General features: G+C 49.0%; 1 protein-coding gene across 1 annotated transcript in view; it reads right to left on the bottom strand.

Moving 5' to 3' along the window:
• Nucleotides 1-21565, bottom strand: part of LOC134550629 (protein kinase C-binding protein NELL1-like) — a 619611-nt gene that overhangs the window by 533618 nt on the left and 64428 nt on the right. Inside the window, exon 5 of the mRNA XM_063397360.1 lies at nucleotides 14191-14316. Coding sequence (XP_063253430.1) covers nucleotides 14191-14316 — 126 coding nt within the window. The remainder of the gene's footprint in view (nucleotides 1-14190; nucleotides 14317-21565) is intronic.

Here is a 21565-nt window from a genome sequence, read left to right as displayed (position 1 = left end):
TTTAGTTCTCCTTCTATGGACATGAAAGACACCAACCGGTGCAGTGTATAAGCCAGTAATGGATAAGGCAAGAGAGGGTCTGCAGCAGCTTCTCTGCTGGTTGGCAGCACAAACAACTAACATGACTTGTGTTTTCATCAACTCCAGAAAGCAAACCATAGAAACCAAAAGGAGAGATCACTGTTCATTCTGAAAAGCAAAGCTTTATGTTACAGAGCTCTGTCATGGAAACTTAGCAAATTAGGCACTAACAGCTTTGGTCTTGCTCTATAGACATGAGAAACATCAACCAGTAGCGTGTCAAAGGAAAGGTTTCTGTTACATGGCTCTTTCATGGAAATCAAGCAAATTAGGAAGTACCCACCTTTATGCTTGGTCTGGTGACAAGCAAAACACATACATGTGCAAAGTGTAAACCGGTACTGCAAAAGGCAGGAAAGTGTCTTCAGCAGCTTCTCTGTTGGTTGCAACACATACAACTAACAAGACTTGTGTTTTGATTAACTCCAGAATGGAAGCCATAGAAACCAAAACCAGAGTTCGCTGAACACTCGGAAAAGCAAACCTTTATGTTACATAGGTCTTTCATAGAAATCAAGCAATTTTGGAAGTAACACTTTTATTCTTGTTCTGCTGACATGGAAAAAACATACATGTGCAAAGTGTAAACCGGTACTGCAAATTGCAGGAAAATGTCTGCAGCAGCTTCTCTATTTCCTGAGAACAAAACAAAAGACAAGAATTGTGATTTGATCAACCCCAGAAAGCAAACCATAGAAACCAAATGCAGACTTCACTGTTCAATCTGAAAAGGAAAGCCTTGTGATCGAGAAAGCTCTTACATGGAACTCTGCCAAATTAGGCACTTACAGCATTGGTCTTGCTCTATAGACATGGGAAACACTAACTGGTGCAAAGTAGCGGATGTAAGTAATGGATCGGGTTAAAAAAAAAAAAAAAAAAAGAACAAGTAATGGATAAGGTAAAAAAGTGTCTGCAGCAACTTCTCTGCTGGTTGGCAACACAAGCAACTAACAAGACTTGTGTTTTGATCAACTCCAGAAAGCAAACCATAGAAACCAAAAGCAGAGATCACTGTTCACTCGGAAAAGCAAATCTTTATGTTACATAGCTCTATCACAGAAACTTAGTAAATTAGGCAGTAACAGCTTTAGTTCTTCTTCTATGGACATGAAAGACACCAAAGGTGCAGTGTAAAAGCCAGTAATGGATAAGGCAAGAGAGTGTCTGCAGCAGCTTCTCTGCTGATTGGCAGCACAAACAACTAACATGACTTGTGTTTTCATCAACTCCAGAAAGCAAGCCATAGAAACCAAAAGCAGAGACCACTGTTCACTCGGAAAAGCAAAGCTTTATGTTACAGTGCTCTTTCATGGAAATTTAACAAATTAGGCAGTAACAGCTTTGGTCTTGCTCTATAGACATGAGAAACATCAACCGGTAGAGGTTTAAATCAAAGTTCTTTGTTACATAGCTCTTTCATGGAAATCAAGCCAAATAGGAAGTACCCACTTTTATTCTTGGTCTGGTGACAAGGAAAACATATACATGTGCAAAGTGTAAACCGGTACTGCAAAAGGCAGGAAAGTGTCTGCAGCAGCTTCTCTGGTGGTTGGCAGCAAAAATGACTAACATGACTTGTGTTTTGATCATCTCCAGAAAACAAGACATAGAAACCAAAACCAGAGATCACTGTTCATTCTGAAAAGCAAAGCTTTATGTTACAGAGCTCTATCATGGAAACTTAGTAAATTAGTCAGCAGCAGCTTTACTTCTCCTTCTATGGACATGAAAGACACCAACCGGTGCAGTGTATAAGCCCGTAATGGATAAGGCAAGAGAGTGTCTGCAGCAGCTTCTCTGCTGGTTGGCAGCACAAACAACTAACTGTCACAGTGGACACGGGAAGAACCACACAAGGACACGCTGGTGAGCGAAGCAGGAAAAGAGAGCGAGTTTATTTACAAAACCCAGTTTTATACATTTGCCATGGTGCCCGTGGATTGGAGGATGGAATTCCACCTCTCAATCCACGTTGGTCGAGCTAACTGTCAATCACATTTCTCCTCCTACCTAGAAATATGTAAACAATAAAAGACAGTTAGCAAAACATGGCCAGTGTTTATAGTAGAAGGTGTGATAAGGTGAAACTTCTGACTCCAATATGAAGAACATAACAGAAGGCTTAAAAAAGTCTTCAAAACCAGGGTGACATCTCACCCTTTTTATCTTTAAAAAAAGAAAAAGGAAAAAAAGAAAAATGAACAATTTTTACAATAGAAAAAACTGTACAGAGTTCAATGATTATCCATGGAGGAATCATCAGAGCGATCACTCGCGTCATCTGCGTCCGAGTCATCGCCCAAGGATTCATCCATTTGATGACCTTCAGTCTGGTCACGGCCTCCATCTCGCCTATCGGCCGGATTCTGCCTCTGCTGTCTCAGGTCAGGACGGACACACTTTGAAGGTACCCAGCGTGCCCCAGTATCTGTGGACACGCACGCATACCCACGCCCCATAACGATCAGGTCATAGGGTCCTTCCCATTGTTTGGTAACTAAATTCCGGACCCGAACCTTCGCTCGAGGCTGATGCGTGTCATCTGAAGCCTGCAACGAGAGGAGGTGGTTTACAATCACAGGGTTACTTGAGTTCTGCGGAACTGTAAGGTAATTGATGGTGTACAATGCTTTGGCCAAGCGACTGTGTGGTGTTTCACCCTGCATTCCCCGTTTTTGCTTCTGGAGGACATGCTTGAGAGTACCATGAGCACGCTCTACAATTGCTTGTCCTGTTGGAGAATGAGGGATGCCAAAGTTGTGAGTCACACCCCATGCCTGTAGGAACTGCCGTACCTGTTGAGAGGCATAAGCAGGACCATTGTCAGTTTTCACGACAGAAGGTATGCCTAGCACAGCAAAGGCCTGCCTCCAGTGGGCAATGACATCGCGGGCTTTCTCTCCAGTGTGAGCCGAAGCCCACATCGCGGAGGAGAATGTGTCCACCGTGACATGCACATACTTGAGCCGGCCAAACTCGGCGACCTGGGTGACATCGGTCTGCCAAAGCTCCAAGGCCTTAAGGCCCCTGGGGTTAACCCCTGCCGGCAACGGCGCACCAAGGGCATGACAGTCGTCACAAGAGTCAACAATGTCACGAGCCTCAGTGGCCGTCAGGTGAAACTGCTTCTGCAGCGTATGCGCATTTTGGTGGAAGAACCCATGCGATGCCTTGGCCTGTGCGAGTGTGTCAGGCTGAGGAGCAACCCATGCTGGGTTAGCCAGCTTGTCAGCCCTTGCATTACCTTCCGCTACGAAGCCTGGCAAATTTGTGTGACTTCGAACGTGCAGAACGTAATAGGGATGAACCCTGGACTGAATTGCACACCACAAGGTCTTCAGCAGATGAAACAAGGCAGGGTTACTGACTTCCTTCAAGACTGAATACCCTAATCGCTGTGCAATGTCGGCAACATAAGCTGAGTCCGTGACCAGATTGAAGGGTGTCTGAGAGAATTTTTCGAATGCCATGACGGCAGCCCTTAGTTCCACCAGTTGGGCTGACCCGTCCTCATGGCCTTCCAAAATCTGCCATTCAGATCCATCCTTCCAGGTAACAATGGCTTTTCCTGTTTTGCCTGAACCGTCAGTGAAGACGGTGGGTCCTTGCACTGGCTCTTGGCTATTTTTGGGTCGTAATGAAAATCGAGTATCTTTTGCCACTTGCAATAGCTTGTGGCTGGGCAGATGATAAGTGATCTGCCCTGAAAAACCCTCTAGAGCACTTTGTAGCGAAACGTTGTTCGCATAGCTCCAATCAAATTCCTCCCTCTGAACTGGGAGTATGATCTTTGAGGGATCTGCACCCATCAATTGTAAGCAGCGTTGTCGACACTTGATTATCAAGTGCGCAATCAATTCAAACAACGCAGTTGCCGTCTTGTGCGGCTGATGAGGCAGGAAGACCCATTCCAAGATGTGCAGAGGATCAGTCCAATCATCATTCCATTGGCCAATGATACCTGTAGGATGTAAATCAGGAGTGGTGATGAACACAGTGACATCAATGGAAGGTTCAATACGGTACACCTGGCGGGCTGAAACAGCTTGTTGCACCTCCTCCAGCACTTTTTGTGCCTCAGGGGTCAATTGACGAGGTGACTTTAAGTCAGTGTCCCCTTTTAATAATTCAAACAAGGGAGACAGTTGTGCGGTGGTTAGTCCTAAGTAAGGACGTAACCAAGTGATGACACCTACCAGCTTCTGAGCATCATTCAGTGTCTTCACAGGTTGCACAAATTGCACCTCCTGGTGACGGATAGTCCGTTCCAGAATTTTGACACCTAAATATTTCCAGGGAGGTTGCTGTTGTACCTTTTCTGGAGCCACCTGCAGTCCATGTGAATGCAGAGCATTCAACAACTGAGGCTGTATCCTCAGCAGCTCATCCTGGGTGGGCGCAGCCACCAAAATGTCGTCCATATAATGATAGACGTGAGCGTCAGGAAACTGCTTGCGGACTCCAGATAAGGCACGGGCCACATACCATTGGCATAGTACCGGGGAATTTCGCATTCCTTGAGGCAAAAATTTCCATTGATATCTCTGTGCCGGTTCAGCATTGTTTATTGTTGGTACCGTGAAGGCAAATTTTGGTCTGTCATCGGGATGCAGAGGGATCGTAAAAAAACAATCCTTCAGATCCACGATGAGGACCGGCCAGTCCGCGGGAAGCATGGTAGGCGATGGCATGCCCGCCTGTAATGTCCCCATGCCTTCCATCACGGCATTGATTTTTCGGAGGTCTTGTAGCAACCTCCATTTCCCAGACTTCTTTTTAATGCAAAACACAGGAGTGTTCCAGGGACTGGTAGATGGTTCTAGATGCCCCTGGTCCAACTGCTCCTGAACAAGTTCACGAAGGGCGACTAGCTTGTCATGAGAGAGGGGCCACTGATTCTCCCAGATGGGTTTGTCCACTAGCCACCGTAAAGGAGGCGTGGGACACTCTGCGCCCTTCATCACAGTGGCCCCCATTAAAAATCCGTGGTGAGTCGCACCCCCCACGTGGCCAAGACATCCCTCCCCCAGAGATTCTTAGCAGTGTCCGTAACATAAGGCCAAATCGTGGCCGTCTGTCCCTCCGGGTTGGTGATGGTCACAGGATTCTGGCTCACGTAGCACTGCTTCGTTCCTCCTATGCCCGTCACAGGTGTCTGCACCAGGCTCAAAGGCCACTGAGGGGGCCAAGCCGCCAGGGAGAAAATCGTAACATCGGCCCCGGGGTCCAGGAGGCCGCGAAGTTGAATCTCTAGCGGCGTTGCACCAGCCATGGACACAGTACACACCATCTCAGGACGGTCTTTGGTCAGGGCAACAGTCCAGTGCACTTGAGGTGGCCCAGTAGAGCCGAAGCCGCCGTCACCTCGTGACCGGTCCTCCGTCCTGGAAATAGAAGACTTAAAAGGAACAAGTTGAGCAATTCGTGTGCCTTTTGGGATAGTCAGAGGGGGGGTAGATGTGGAGACCATCGCGTGAATCTGCCCTGAAAAGTCGGCATCGATGAGTCCTGTGTGCACAATGATACCCTGAATGATGGCACTAGACCTCCCCATGAGGAAAGCACTCATGCCATCACCCAAAGGACCAAAGGCATCCAAGGGGACCCTGTGTATCTTGTCCGAATTTATGAGGACAGATTCTGCTGTGCAGACGTCAACACCCGCTGAGCCGCGGGTGCTGGCTGCAAGCCTGCTAAGCAGACCTCCATCGGTTCGGGTGGGGGCAGAGACACTTGTGTCTGAGCGCGTCTCTGCTTCGCGCTGCGTTTCGTGTTTCCCGACACCAGAAGGGGATGGCCATTAGCATGCACCGTCGCCCTGCAATCATTTGCATAGTGATTTGGTTTTCCACATCGAGCGCACAGAAACAAGGGGGCCGTGGTTTTTTGCACTTTCTTCCCCTGTTTTTTCCTGGTTTTGGGACTGCCCTGCTGTTGCAACCTGCCCTGAGGGCCCCTCCAAGCAGGCTGCATCACAGGGGCCATGGCTGATTGTACAGCCATAGCCACAGGTGACTGCACAGCATCAGCCAAGGCAACAAACTTGCGGCTACGTGTGCTTATCTTTGCACAGGCCTCTGCCATCTTAGCGATGGACGGATCACCAGGAAGTGCGTCGATGATCTTCCTGCAATCAGTATTGCAGTTGCCTCGGCCCAAGTACTTAAGTAATACCTTCCTATGCTCAGGATCACCGACCTGCTTTTCCACTGCAGCAGTCAGCCTTCCTGCAAAGTGCAGGAATGTCTCATCAGCTCCTTGAACAATTGTGGCAAACGGTTCCTCTGGAGCAGCCATTGCTATGGTCTGAACCAAAGCTGCCATGCCTACCTGTTGGCACTGCTCAAGCACCAAGGGCGCAAACCCAACTTGTCCATTGGCATCGGCATAATTTCCGATGCCCAGCAGCTTATCGGTATCAACCGTGCGCCTGACATCAGTTGGGCCTAATGTGGCATTTTGCTCCACTGTGCTGTTTGCTAACTCACTCCATTTTGATTCGAAAATTTCATATTCGACAGGTGGAAACAGAGTACGAGCTAGACTCCGGATGTCATAAGGTGTTAAAAGATGACCGTTGAAAAACCTGAGCATCTGTATTACTTCACTAGACCCCAGGCCATATTTCCCCACCTTATCACGAAGGTCCATCAAGGCTTTCCAATGCAAAGGCTGGTGGGTGTTATGGGTAACACCTGTTATGACAGGGAAAGCCTGGAGACCTCCTGGTAGGGTGGCAGGACCTGCCACATCCCGTCCCGTGGAGTCCACAGGGACAGAGGCAGACACTTGGCTGGGGGCCAGCTGAATGCCAGACACCGGAGGTCCAGCGGCGTCAGAAACAACCGCAGTAGAGCTAATCTTTTCAGACTCCGGAGGACAATGTGTATACATGCAGTCCATCACTTCCTCAGTCTTGACTTTAACTGCCCCCCAAAATTGCTGCTTATCCTTTGGCCGCACTGTGACATTACAAGGAGGGAGTGTCCAGGTGGAGGATCCCAGATCGCGGGGTCTCTTGGCTCTGGGAAGGGCCGGCCGGACCCCAGCTGCGTCCCCACCAGCGCTGAATTTAAAAACTGTAGCGCCTGCTCCCATCGCAGGCGCAGCGCCGGTGGGAGGCTGCGGGGGCGGGCCCGCTGGCGCTGCCGCAGCCCCGGCGGTGCCTGCGTCCGCCGCAGCACGGGTACAGGGCTCTTCAGTAGGTGTAGGTTCCGATAGAACCCCCGAGTCCCGTGCAGGCAGATTACAATGTGCCGGGACGGGTGCGGCTGGCGGAGCTTTCGCTCCACTGTGCGCCGTGCTCAAGGGCGCCTGCGCACTCAGAGCAGGGGGGGGACGGGGGGCGGGCACCGGCGCTGCCCGCGGGGCTGCGTCCCCGTCTCGCGCCGCGATCAACGGCGCAGGCGCGGTTCGCGGGACTGCACCCTCTCCACGCGCCGTGCTCAGCACCGCAGGCGCGACCGGTGCAGTGGGGGGGGAACCCAGGAAGGGAGCAGGGATCGGCGTCGCTCCGCCCTTGCCCGAGCCAGCCGCCGCTCGGTCCGGGATCCCGCCGAGTAAGGTTTCACCGAGGCTCCGCCGGCCAATAGCAGGCGGCAGCCCCCCCGACAGGGAATGCACGGACTGCCCACCCAACAGGACGGGGGCCGGCGAAGAGCCGATACAGGCCCCGCCTCCAGCGGCGCCCGCCCCCTCCACGCTCTGCAGAGGCGGCGCAGGCGCCGAGGCGCCCAATGAGCCACCCTCGGCGCCCAAGGGGGGCTGCGCGGGGGGCGGCTCCACCCTTGACGTATCCAGAGGATACGTCGTGGAAGTTCCGCATTTCGGGCAGAGCGTGGTAACAGAATCATGCTCTACAAGGGGCGGGGCCCGCGCCGAGGCCTCCTCCCCGCCCGTCAGTGCTGGGAAGGCCTGAATGGAAGGCTCTCCCATCCCCACTCCCCGGAGCTGTGGGGCATGAGTGGACGGGGCCGGCCGTGACGACTGCGGGGCCCCGCCCTCTCGCTGTTCGAACAGCCGGGGCGGGTTCAGGCTTCCCTTGTTCCCCAAAAATTCGAAATCCGAATCGGAGAGGAACAAATCTTCCAGCGCATCAGCCGAAGGGGGAGGAAAAGAATCCTCCGACCTCGGAGACAGGGGATCGAGCTCGGACGGAGATCCCACGTCCGACACCGCGGCCGCGTCCCTTTGCGGCCCCCCACCTACCACCGGAGAGGGAGGGTCGCTCAGAGAATCTGCCGAGATCTCCGAGCTAGCGGGATCCATTTCCCGAAAGAAGAAATCAATCTTTCCCCACACAACCAACAACCTGGCTGCCTCCAGCACGAGGGGGGGGGAAGAGAGAAGGTTCTTGAGGCACTTCCCCAAACTGCCCCACACCTCCCCAGAAAATGCGTCCGCCGGATCGCTAAAGAAGCCACGCCCCTGGGCCCATTCCAACAAACCCTGAAGTTCTGCCCAGGAAACAGGAACGTACTTTAGTTCTACAATAGACTTCCAGACCTCCAAAACTATGGAGTCCTCTTTCAAGACCGTATCGAAAGACATTGTGCAGCAGAAAAAAGGGGGGGTAAACACGCCAAACAGAGCCACAGAGCCTAGGGAAGGAGTGAAAGGCACTACAGAGCCACAGAGCCTAGGCAAGGAGTGAAAGGCACTACAGAGCCACAGAGCCTAGGCAAGGAGTGAAGAGCCCGACAGAGCTCACCCAGACAGTCCTACCACACACGCCAAGGTCACCAGATGTCACAGTGGACACGGGAAGAACCACACAAGGACACGCTGGTGAGCGAAGCAGGAAAAGAGAGCGAGTTTATTTACAAAACCCAGTTTTATACATTTGCCATGGTGCCCGTGGATTGGAGGATGGAATTCCACCTCTCAATCCACGTTGGTCGAGCTAACTGTCAATCACATTTCTCCTCCTACCTAGAAATATGTAAACAATAAAAGACAGTTAGCAAAACATGGCCAGTGTTTATAGTAGAAGGTGTGATAAGGTGAAACTTCTGACTCCAATATGAAGAACATAACAGAAGGCTTAAAAAAGTCTTCAAAACCAGGGTGACAACTAACATGACTTGTGTTTCGATCAACTCCAGAAAGCAAGACATAGAAAGCAAAAGCAGAGATCACTGTTCACTCGGAAAAGCAAATCTTTATGTTACATAGCTCTATCACAGAAACTTAGTAAATTAGGCAGTAACAGCTTTAGTTCTTCTTCTATGGACATGAAAGACACCAAAGGTGCAGTGTAAAAGCCAGTAATGGATAAGGCAAGAGAGTGTCTGCAGCAGCTTCTCTGCTGATTGGCAGCACAAACAACTAACATGACTTGTGTTTTCATCAACTCCAGAAAGCAAGCCATAGAAACCAAAACCAGAGATCACTGTTCACTCTGAAAAGCAAAGCTTTATGTTACAGTGCTCTTTCATGGAAACTTAGGAAATTAGTCAGTAACAGCTTTAGTTCTCCTTCTATGGACATGAAAGACACCAACCGGTGCAGTGTATAAGCCAGTAATGGATAAGGCAAGACAGTGTCTGCAGCAGCTTCTCTGCTGGTTGGCAGCACAAACAACTAACATGACTTGTGTTTCGATCAACTCCAGAAAGCAAGACATAGAAAGCAAAAGCAGAGATCACTCTCCACTCTGAAAAGCAAAGCTTTATGTTACATAGCTCTTACATGGAACTCTACCAAATTAGGCAAGAACAGCTTTGGTCTTGCTCTATAGACATGGGAAACACTAACTGGTACAGAGTGTAAGCAAGTAAAGCATAAGGCATGAAAGTGTCTGCAGCAGTTTCTCTGGTGTTTGCCAGACAAGCAACTAACAAGACTTGTGTTTTGATCAACTCCAGAAAGCAAGACATAGAAACCAAAACCAGAGATCACTGTCCATTCTGAAAAGCAAAGCTTTATGTTACAGAGCTCTACCATGGAAACTTAGTAAATTAGTCAGTAGAAGTTTTAGTTCTCCTTCTATGGACATGAAAGACACCAACCGGTGCAGTGTATAAGCCAGTAATGGATAAGGCAAGAGAGGGTCTGCAGCAGCTTCTCTGCTGGTTGGCAGCACAAACAACTAACATGACTTGTGTTTTCATCAACTCCAGAAAGCAAACCATAGAAACCAAAAGGAGAGATCACTGTTCATTCTGAAAAGCAAAGCTTTATGTTACAGAGCTCTGTCATGGAAACTTAGCAAATTAGGCACTAACAGCTTTGGTCTTGCTCTATAGACATGAGAAACATCAACCAGTAGCGTGTCAAAGGAAAGGTTTCTGTTACATGGCTCTTTCATGGAAATCAAGCAAATTAGGAAGTACCCACCTTTATGCTTGGTCTGGTGACAAGCAAAACACATACATGTGCAAAGTGTAAACCGGTACTGCAAAAGGCAGGAAAGTGTCTTCAGCAGCTTCTCTGTTGGTTGCAACACATACAACTAACAAGACTTGTGTTTTGATTAACTCCAGAATGGAAGCCATAGAAACCAAAACCAGAGTTCACTGAAGACTCGGAAAAGCAAACCTTTATGTTACATAGGTCTTTCATAGAAATCAAGCAATTTTGGAAGTAACACTTTTATTCTTGTTCTGCTGACATGGAAAAAACATACATGTGCAAAGTGTAAACCGGTACTGCAAATTGCAGGAAAATGTCTGCAGCAGCTTCTCTATTTCCTGAGAACAAAACAAAAGACAAGAATTGTGATTTGATCAACCCCAGAAAGCAACACATTGAAACCAAATGCAGACTTCACTGTTCAATCTGAAAAGGAAAGCCTTGTGATCGAGAAAGCTCTTACATGGAACTCTGCCAAATTAGGCAATTACAGCATTGGTCTTGCTCTATAGACATGGGAAACACTAACTGGTGCAAAGTAGCAGATCTAAGTAATGGATCAGGTAAAAAAAAAAAAAAAACAAAAGAACAAGTAATGGATAAGGTAAAAAAGTGTCTGCAGCAACTTCTCTGCTGGTTGGCAACACAAGCAACTAACAAGACTTGTGTTTTGATCAACTCCAGAAAGCAAACCATAGAAACCAAAAGCAGAGATCACTGTTCACTCGGAAAAGCAAATCTTTATGTTACATAGCTCTATCACAGAAACTTAGTAAATTAGGCAGTAACAGCTTTAGTTCTTCTTCTATGGACATGAAAGACACCAAAGGTGCAGTGTAAAAGCCAGTAATGGATAAGGCAAGAGAGTGTCTGCAGCAGCTTCTCTGCGGATTGGCAGCACAAAGAACTAACATGACTTGTGTTTTCATCAACTCCAGAAAGCAAGCCATAGAAACCAAAAGCAGAGATCACTGTTCACTCGGAAAAGCAAAGCTTTATGTTACAGTGCTCTTTCATGGAAATTTAACAAATTAGGCAGTAACAGCTTTGGTCTTGCTCTATAGACATGAGAAACATCAACCGGTAGAGGTTCAAATCAAAGTTCTTTGTTACATAGCTCTTTCATGGAAATCAAGCCAAATAGGAAGTACCCACTTTTATTCTTGGTCTGGTGACAAGGAAAACATATACATGTGCAAAGTGTAAACCGGTACTGGAAAAGGCAGGAAAGTGTCTGCAGCAGCTTCTCTGCTGGTTGGTAGCAAAAATGACTAACACGACTTGTGTTTTGATCAACTCCAGAAAACAAGACATAGAAACCAAAACCAGAGATCACTGTTCATTCTGAAAAGCAAAGCTTTATGTTACAGAGCTCTATCATGGAAACTTAGGAAATTAGTCAGTAGCAGCTTTAGTTCTCCTTCTATGGACATGAAAGACACCAACCGGTGCAGTGTATAAGCCAGTAATGGATAAGGCAAGAGAGTGTCTGCAGCAGCTTCTCTGCTGGTTGGCAGCACAAACAACTAACATGACTTGTGTTTCGATCAACTCCAGAACGCAAGACATAGAAAGCAAAAGCAGAGATCACTGTTCACTTGGAAAAGCAAAGCGTTATGTTACAGTGCTCTTTCTTTGAAACTTAGCAAATAAGCAGTAACAGCTTTGGTTTTGCTCTATAGACATGAGAAACATCAACGGGTATAGTATCAAAGGAAAGTTTTCGGTTACATGGCTCTTTCATGGAAATCAAGCAAATTAGGAAGTACCCACCTTTATGCTTGGTCTGGTGACAAGCAAAACACATACATGTGCAAAGTGTAAACCGGTACTGCAAAAGGCAGGAAAGTGTCTTCAGCAGCTTCTCTGTTGGTTGCAACACATACAACTAACAAGACTTGTGTTTTGATTAACTCCAGAATGGAAGCCATAGAAACCAAAACCAGAGTTCACTGAACACTCGGAAAAGCAAACCTTTATGTTACATAGGTCTTTCATAGAAATCAAGCATTTTTGGAAGTAACACTTTTATTCTTGTTCTGCTGACATGGAAAACACATACATGTGCAAAGTGTAAACCGGTACTGCAAATTGCAGGAAAGTGTCTGCAGCAGCTTCTCTGCTGGTTGGTAGCAAAAATGACTAACATGACTTGTGTTTTGATCGACTCCAGAAAGCAAGACATAGAAACCAAAACCAGAGATCACTGTTCACTCTGAAAAGCACAGCTTTATGTTACAGTGCTCTTTCATGGAAACTTAGTAAATTAGTCAGTAATAGCTTTGGTCTTGCTCTATAGACATGAGAAACATCAACCGGTAGAGTGTCAAAGGAAAGTTTTTTGTTACATGGCTCTTTCATGGAAATCAAGCCAATTAGGAAGTAACCACCTTTATTCTTGGTGTGGTGACAAGGAAAACACATACATGTGCAAAGTGTAAACTGGTACTGAAAAATGAAGGAAAGGAACTACAGCAGCTTCTCTGCTTCCTGGGAACACAAACAATAGACAAGACTTGTGATTTGATCAACCCCAGAAAGCAACACATTGAAACCAAATGCAGACTTCGCTGTTCAATCTGAAAAGCAAAGCCTTGTGATCGAGAAAACTCTTACATGGGACTCTGCCAAATTAGGCAATAACAGCATTGGTCTTGCTCTATAGACATGGGAAACTTGATCTGATGGACAAGTGCAACACCTTTTACTAACCAATAGAATAATTAACAACAAAGCCATTAACCAGTTAGAAGTTCCATTGCGGTTTGTAAAAGCTGTATAAAAGACAGCTTGGAGCCATAATAAAGAACCTTCTGAACTTGTATGTTTTAACTCTGTATGTCATGAGCACCCTAACAATGCCACCCTACTTGTGCCTGAATTTTATCCTGGCCATGGGTAGCTGCTGTGTGGCATTTGGGATGGGACAGAAGGCAGGGCACACACAGCAGACACGGAGTGTGACAGGGCTGCTGCTGTACCTGGGAGCTCACCTGTTGCCTTTATCCTCTTTTTGCCAGGACTGGGATTAGATGCTCGAGATGGTGTTTCATGTTCTGACTCAGATGTTTGTTAATTCTTATCTGCATTACAGTCTCACAAGCTGTGAGTGCTACAGCACTTCTACCTAACAAACTAAAAATGGAGCCCTATTTCTCTCTCTACAAGCTTTTAAAGGATAAACTGTCCAATTAAAAAATGACACCTAAATTATTTTTACTTTTAACCCAATGCCCAACCACCCATGGCCTGCAATGAGGACTTTTCTACCCAATTACAAAACTCGACCCAGACCCGTGGAGGAGTAGGTGAAAAAGAAGGACTGGCCTCTGCCCTAAAACCTCCATCTTGCTTTATGGATATATTACTGTATTCTAAACCCTTAAACTCTGAGTTTTCCACTCTGTGCTATCACACACTCGTATTCACACCCCACACCCACAGTCCCAGTGCTGTCTCTCAATTCTGATCCCTTCCCCACGGCCCCAGGCCCGTGCAGTGTCCCTGGGGTGGTGCTGCCAGCCCAGCCTGGCACTGCCAGGGCCACTCCCACCCACCTGTGCAGGAGAAGTCACCCACGGCCCCAGGCCCGTGCAGTGTCCCTGGGGTGGTGCTGCCAGCCCAGCCTGGCACTGCCAGGGCCGCTCCCACCCACCTGTGCAGGAGAAGTCACCCATGGCCCCAGGTCCGTGCAGTGTCCCTGGGGCAGTGCTGCCAGCCCAGCCTGGCACTGCCAGGGCCGCTCCCACCCACCTGTGCAGGAGAAGTCGTCCACGCGGACGTGGCCTGCAGCGCAGTCGCAGCGGTAGGAGCCGGGCAGGTTCACGCACACGGTGTTGGCGTGGCAGTAGTGCAGCTGGGCAGCACACTCATCAATGTCTGCAGGGAGAGCCAGCAGGGAGGGACAGTCAGACACGGCCAGAGGAGGAACGTGGCCTCACACAACAGAAATCCCACTGACCGCACCAAAGACAACCTGCTTAAACACTACTACTGCAAAACAAGGCAAATCCAGCAAAAAATATTCCTTAAAATAGAGCTCATATCATAGCAATATGCTCCTTCCCACTGGTCTTCATGAAACATTATTTCTTCTTTTAATTCTGGAAGAGTAACACATGTATTTGGGGTCTTTTTGCAAGTCTAAAAACCAAAACCTGATGCAGTTTCCAAACACACGAAAGGGTGCCCAAGTGTGCAGTACTGAAAATCCTGACTCCTGCAGGCACAGTGACTCCATCCAGCACTGTGCCAGCTGCAGGGCTGGTCAGAAATGCCACGCAGGGTTTGCCAGGACAGGGCAGGAGCAGATGGCTCTGCCCAGTGGAGCAGGGAGCTCTCCACACCTCCAGACCCACCCCAGGGCTCTGGCCATGCCCTGGCCCTGGGCACACGGTGCTGCTGCAGGAGTCACTGCCCAGGGCCCTGTGCCACCTCCACGTGTCACACAGGCACAGGACTGAACCAGCCACCTCAGCCCATTTGATGGTTTGCATCATGCCAAAGCCAAAACAAACATCATTGAGGAGCAGCAAAAACTTGACCTCCTGTCTCTGCTTAAGCAATCTCTATTGCTGCTGCAAATCCCAAACCCAAAACTGTTTTCACAATAGTGACTCAAACCCATCATTACTTGCCTGTTTAAGTACCTCAAAGCTCTGTGCGACTGTAAACTGTAAAATCTCCTCCCTTCCTTTTCCACAAAACCAGACATTATAGTGAAGAGTTTTCTTTATTTTTTCCTCAGCAGCACAGATTTTACATGAAGTAATTCCTGGTTTTCAAGATATTAATTCTAGTGTTCCATACATCCAACACCAAGAAAGATTAATCAGAGACATTTCCCCCACTATTTTCATTCAGTTATTGATTGCTCACACTCTGCCAAGGTGTCAATTGTCCACACAGCTCAGGACCCTCCTTGGCTCGTGGGTGCAGGGATTTGGTCACCCCACGGGGCAGCGTCCCGTCACACCCCTCGGCACAGACACCTCAGTCTCCCTTCCCCTGCACACAGAGCTCATGGAAACAGTGTCAGGGCTCAGAGCAAGAGGTGTTCTACTCCCATCTCGTGAAACCAGCTGGGGAGGGGTTTGTTTTTCTTTATCTCTTCCATGACCCATTCCTCATAACTCCAAGGGGGAAGGAGTGGGTGTGTTCTGTTCATGTCCAGCTGTTAAAGCCAGCTGGGACAGTGTTCTTTATCCCTTCCAGGACCCAGCCTCCCTCCAGGAGATCTCTGCTGTCCATGGGCCATGGAGGCTCACTGCAGGGCTGATACAATTCCATCATCCATGGGAGATGCTCCACCCAGGGGAGGAGCCCAGCATTCCCACCTGGATAAACCCTGGCATTCAGAGCCCAGCACAGCCTGTGTGCACTGCATTCCCACATGGATAAACCCTGGCATTCAGAGCCCAGCACAGCCTGTGTGCACTGCATTCCCACCTGGATAAAACCTGGGATTTGTAACACCAGCACAGCCTGTGTGCACTGCATTCCCACCTGGATAAACCCTGGCATTCAGAGCCCAGCACAGCCTGTGTGCACTGCATTCCCACCTGGATAAACCCTGGCATTCAGAGCCCAGCACAGCCTGTGTGCACTGCATTCCCACCTGGATAAACCCTGGCATTCAGAGCCCAGCACAGCCTGTGTGCACTGCATTCCCACCTGGATAAACCCTGGCATTCAGAACCCAGCACAGCCTGTGTGCACTGCATTCCCACCTGGATAAACCCTGGGATTCAGAACCCAGCACAGCCTGTGTGCACTGCATTCCCACCTGGATAAACCCTGGCATTCAGAGCCCAGCACAGCCTGTGTGCACTGCATTCCCACCTGGATAAAACCTGGGATTTGTAACACCAGCACAGCCTGTGTGCACTGCATTCCCACCTGGATAAACCCTGGCATTCAGAGCCCAGCACAGCCTGTGTGCACTGCATTCCCACATGGATAAACCCTGGCATTCAGAGCCCAGCACAGCCTGTGTGCACTGCATTCCCACCTGGATAAAACCTGGGATTTGTAACACCAGCACAGCCTGTGTGCACTGCATTCCCACCTGGATAAACCCTGGCATTCAGAGCCCAGCACAGCCTGTGTGCACTGCATTCCCACCTGGATAAACCCTGGCATTCAGAGCCCAGCACAGCCTGTGTGCACTGCATTCCCACCTGGATAAACCCTGGCATTCAGAGCCCAGCACAGCCTGTGTGCACTGCATTCCCACCTGGATAAACCCTGGCATTCAGAACCCAGCACAGCCTGTGTGCACTGCATTCCCACCTGGATAAACCCTGGGATTCAGAACCCAGCACAGCCTGTGTGCACTGCATTCCCACCTGGATAAACCCTGGCATTCAGAGCCCAGCACAGCCTGTGTGCACTGCATTCCCACCTGGATAAAACCTGGGATTTGTAACACCAGCACAGCCTGTGTGCACTGCATTCCCACCTGGATAAACCCTGGGATTCAGAACCCAGCACAGCCTGTGTGCACTGCATTCCCACATGGATAAACCCTGGCATTCAGAGCCCAGCACAGCCTGTGTGCACTGCATTCCCAGAGGAAGGCAGGACCCATCTTACCCCACTGCACCTTCAGAGGAAACTGCCCCTGCTCCAGAATCATCTCTGCTCCAGCAGAGCCACATCTGGCACTGCAGGAGGCTGGACTGCACTGCTGCCAACACCCTGAACAACAGGGAGTCAGATCATGCTCCTCTGACTCTGTCAGGGTTTTTTCTTTTGTTTGTTTGCTTTTTGTACTACTATATTTGTATTTTTTCTATTCCTAGTGAAGGACTGTTATTCCTATTCCCATCTCCTTGACTGAAAGCCCCTTAATTTCAAATCATCATAATTCAGAGGGAGGGGGTTTACATTCTCCATTCCAAGGCAAGCTCCAGGTTTTCCCAGGCAGACACCTGTCTTTCCAAACCAAGACACACAGCAAGTGATGAGCACCAAAACATCAGCATTCAGCCCCAGAATGAGGGCAGGAGTTCACATGCTGAGTTCTTGGTCACCTAAATCAGGTCTCTTGTTTAACCTCCCTGAACTGCAGCAGCTGCAGTTGAGACACAGCCCCATTTTCCAGGCTCTGGAAATGAAACACTGCCAGCTGCACTCACACTCCTCCATCACTGACATCTGTCCAGCAGGAGCCACCAGCTCCATCTCCTCCTGCTGCCCAGCAAACAGCTCTCAGCTGGCAGCGAGTTCTGACTGCTGCCAGCTTGGGATGAATCAGGAATGATGGCCTGGAGGCAAAACACTTTGTGTACCACTGCAGACACCTTAAACTACCTCACTCCTGCATTTCTGTTGTTTCAGTTGCAGGGCCACTTGATGAAGTGAATTTTAAAGAGTCAGGAGCAGCAATATATGAAAGATAAAAGCCAGGAAAAATCCTCCCACCTGTCTTGTTATCACAGCACTGAGGGCTGGAGCCCTTGGGAAACACTCAGGTGCTGACGTGTGCTCACACTGATCTGCCTGCAGACAATTTTTAATGGGCTTTTGGAGCGTGGCTTTGAGGGGTTCTGCTCCTGCATATCTAATAATTTTCTAGCATAAAAAGAAAAGGAATGAGAAGATGTCTGCAAAGAAAGCAACAACGTCAAACCAGCGACCAATTCGCTCCAAAATTAACCTTATGCACTGCCCTTTATCTCCAGCTGCCTCACTACACTTCTCTTTATTCCCCCAAGGGGAAAGGAGAGGATTAAAAGTCTCAGAGGTGAAGGAACTTGAACTTTGATTCATTGCAAGAAAGGCCCACATTGCTGTAACCAAAAATATGAGAATAGCCAGAGATAAAAAGAAAATTCACCATCTATATGAAAACACTGCCATGAGAGAATATCTCAAAAGGAGACTTAGGAGTTCAAGTGGTGCCTTGACTATAAATAGAAGAATTGACAAAAACTGGCACTGGGTTGCTGCAGAAGTTCCAGAGCCCAGGAAGAAAAAGCCTGGGCCTAACAAAGGAAGCAGACATTTTTTTAAAAATCCATCTCTTCAAACTTGGTTTATTTATTTAACTGTCTTTTCAATCTTTAAGGGTTACATTTTCCATAAATCCTTTCAGCATTTGAGATTTTCTTTTACCTTTGCAGTATTAGCCTGCTACTATTACCTGCATTTTCTTTAGAGAGAATAATACTGAGAGCTCAAAACTAGCAGCAGAATTTTCTTATTAAAGCCTGGAGGGCAACACTAAATCTCTTGCTCTGGACCACAGTGCTACAAATACTTGTAAAAGGTGAGGTATTCATCACAAAAAGCTTTGGGTTTTCACTTAATGTTGTTAGAGTAAAACCATAAAGCACACAGTGGTATCCATCAGCTCAGCTGTAATGAACTCAAATTGTGATTCATGTGTATGGATTGCTCGTCACATTTGAAATATTAAAGTTCATCTTCCCGTGGTCTTTGGAGATGACAAAAACACATGATTTATGCTTCTCTCCAGGCTGGTGCAGCAGTTTGTTTTTCTTTTACGAAGGTGTACTTATGGTCTTTACAATGAGACCTGACACAGTGCAATCATCCCGCAGGTATCACCAGCCCCACCTGCACCAGCCCCCCCCGTGCAGCCACAGAGACACTGGGGGGGCCTCAGCTTCCAGCAGGGACTGCTGTGCCAGGCCTGGGCAGGGACTGGCACCCCCTGGGCTCAGCTTCCAGCAGGGACTGCTGTGCCAGGCCTGGGCAGGGACTGGCACCCCCTGGGCTCAGCTTCCAGCAGGGACTGCTGTGCCAGGCCTGGGCTCAGCTTCCAGCAGGGACTGCTGTGCCAGGCCTGGGCAGGGACTGGCACCCCCTGGGCTCAGCTTCCAGCAGGGACTGCTGTGCCAGGCCTGGGCAGGGACTGGCACCCCCTGGGCTCAGCTTCCAGCAGGGACTGCTGTGCCAGTCCTGGGCTCAGCTTCCAGCAGGGACTGCTGTGCCAGGCCTGGGCTCAGCTTCCAGCAGGGACTGCTGTGCCAGGCCTGGGCTCAGCTTCCAGCAGGGACTGCTGTGCCAGGCCTGGGCTCAGCTTCCAGCAGGGACTGCTGTGCCAGGCCTGAGCTCAGCTTCCAGCAGGGACTGCTGTGCCAGGCCTGGGCAGGGACTGGCACCCCCTGGGCTCAGGAGTCTCCTCAGCAGCCACAGGGACAGGGCTCATCCCCAGCACAGAGCTCCCCTCACAGCCCTGCTCACACCCCACAGCCCCTCAGCCACCCCCTGCTCTCCCTGCAGCCAGGAGTGCCCTGAACCAAGGCACAGTGACACAGGACAGCTCTCCTGGGCTGGGCCAGGGCACCCAGCAGGGCTGGGAGTGCCCTGGGCTCAGACACAAGGACAGGAGCTCAGGGGAGCTGCCTGCTCAGCCCTGACAGGGACACCTCACACCAGCCCAGGGGGAGGGAAGGCAACACAGATGGGCTTAACCCAGGCCAAGGAAAGAGGATTTCTCACCTGCACATGAACTTCACAAACTGTCCAGAGCTCTGAACTCTGCTCATGCCTGCCTCAGAGTCCTGTCACTAAACATCTGTCATGTTTAAAGACCACAGTGGGACACCAGACCTCAGCCAGAGCAGCTCTTGGCTGTTTGTCCTCTCCAATCAGTCACATCTAACCAAAATCATTTCAGCTCTAAAGAAGGCACTGGAGCTATTAATGGCAAAGGGGTTTTGTCCATTCAGCCCAAGGTGAAATGGAGCTGTTGTTTTTTAAACTGTTATCCTGTAATAACCACGAGGGAACAATTGTGAAACAAAGCCCTCTCTGCCTCTGCAATTGTACACCACTCGTCCCTGCACTCAACAATAATCCCTTTACACATCAGGAGTGTCATCACCTCTTGTTTGGGGCTTCATCTTCACTTTAACTGCTCAAAGACAGTAACATACAAACCAAAACAAAATGAAGCAAGCTATGAGGTGTTCCAGAGCACTCAGAGATTAGGGATTTTTATCAGAATCAATTACTCCATTGGCAACTGTCTCCCACTTACTCACTTTCCAGCTGGGGACTAGACTTACCAAACTCAATTAGAATTTTCAATAACTCTGTAAAGAAGCAAAGGCAGAAAATCAAAACCAGGGGGAAATCCTGGCTTTGAACAAAGCTCTGATGTCTAATTCATGATTATTAATATGGGGGAGGATTCCCCTCCTCTCTTTTTATTCACATCAGTTCTTGCATTCACTTGAATTTTACTGGACCCTGGGCTACATAACCAGGATGTTTAAAAACGTGAAATCAAACAGTGTTACTATTTAAGTCATGTCAGATCTTACAGTATGTTCACAAGATGATGGAATCCCATCAGTGAAGTTTCCAGAACAGCAGAGCACAGCAGTAGTGGAGCATGAGACAGGTCCTACAATTCTGGCCACCTTATGCTATGCAAAATGCACAGGTGCCATTTTCACTGCACTGCCTCAGCTGCTCCTCCTTCATTAGATTGACCTGCTCTCCAAATTCTCCCTGATCCTGTCCTCTCCTGCTCTCATCTCCTTTCCCCTGTCCAACTCACTTCAGCTCCTCTTTCCTTTCTGTTTTTCCTTTCCACCCTTCCCTGCCTGTCTCCTTTCTCACCCATCTCACACACCCCACACCTGGTTTTTACCTTTACCACGGCCTGGGGTCCCAAACTGTGCCCCAGAACCCTCAGGGGCCACAAAACCCCAGACACAGCAGCCAGCAGCTCCCAGGAGCTGGCAGCAGCTCAGCCTCCCCAGCTGCCTGAGCAGGGGATGAATTCTTGGCACCAAACGTTCAGGGCAGCCCTAAAACTGTGTGCCTGCTTCCCTGGCAGCAATTCACCTCCTCCAGGGCAGGGCACAGCACAGCTCTGCCCTGGGGATGAGCTGCTGCCACTCAGGGCCAGGGAAAGAGCCCAGAACGAGAGCAGAGAAGCCAAAGAGAAAAGTCCCTGTCAGCAAGGCTGAGAAATATTACCCCGATGTCATTAGAGAACTGACTGGTGAAAAATGCCTTCATAAATGAGGGCTGGGGCAGCATCACCTGGAATCCAAAGGCAGTAAAACCACTCTCAATAGAATAATATCAGCAGTATTATCACTGTGACTTTTAGAGCATCATTAAAATGGGGCAGCCTCCTCCT

The sequence above is a fragment of the Prinia subflava genome, chromosome 5 (assembly GCF_021018805.1).
Source record: "Prinia subflava isolate CZ2003 ecotype Zambia chromosome 5, Cam_Psub_1.2, whole genome shotgun sequence".
NCBI classification, from domain to species: domain Eukaryota; kingdom Metazoa; phylum Chordata; class Aves; order Passeriformes; family Cisticolidae; genus Prinia; species Prinia subflava.
The sequence above is the reverse complement of the archived record's forward strand: the minus strand, read 5'-3'. Positions and strand labels throughout refer to the sequence as shown.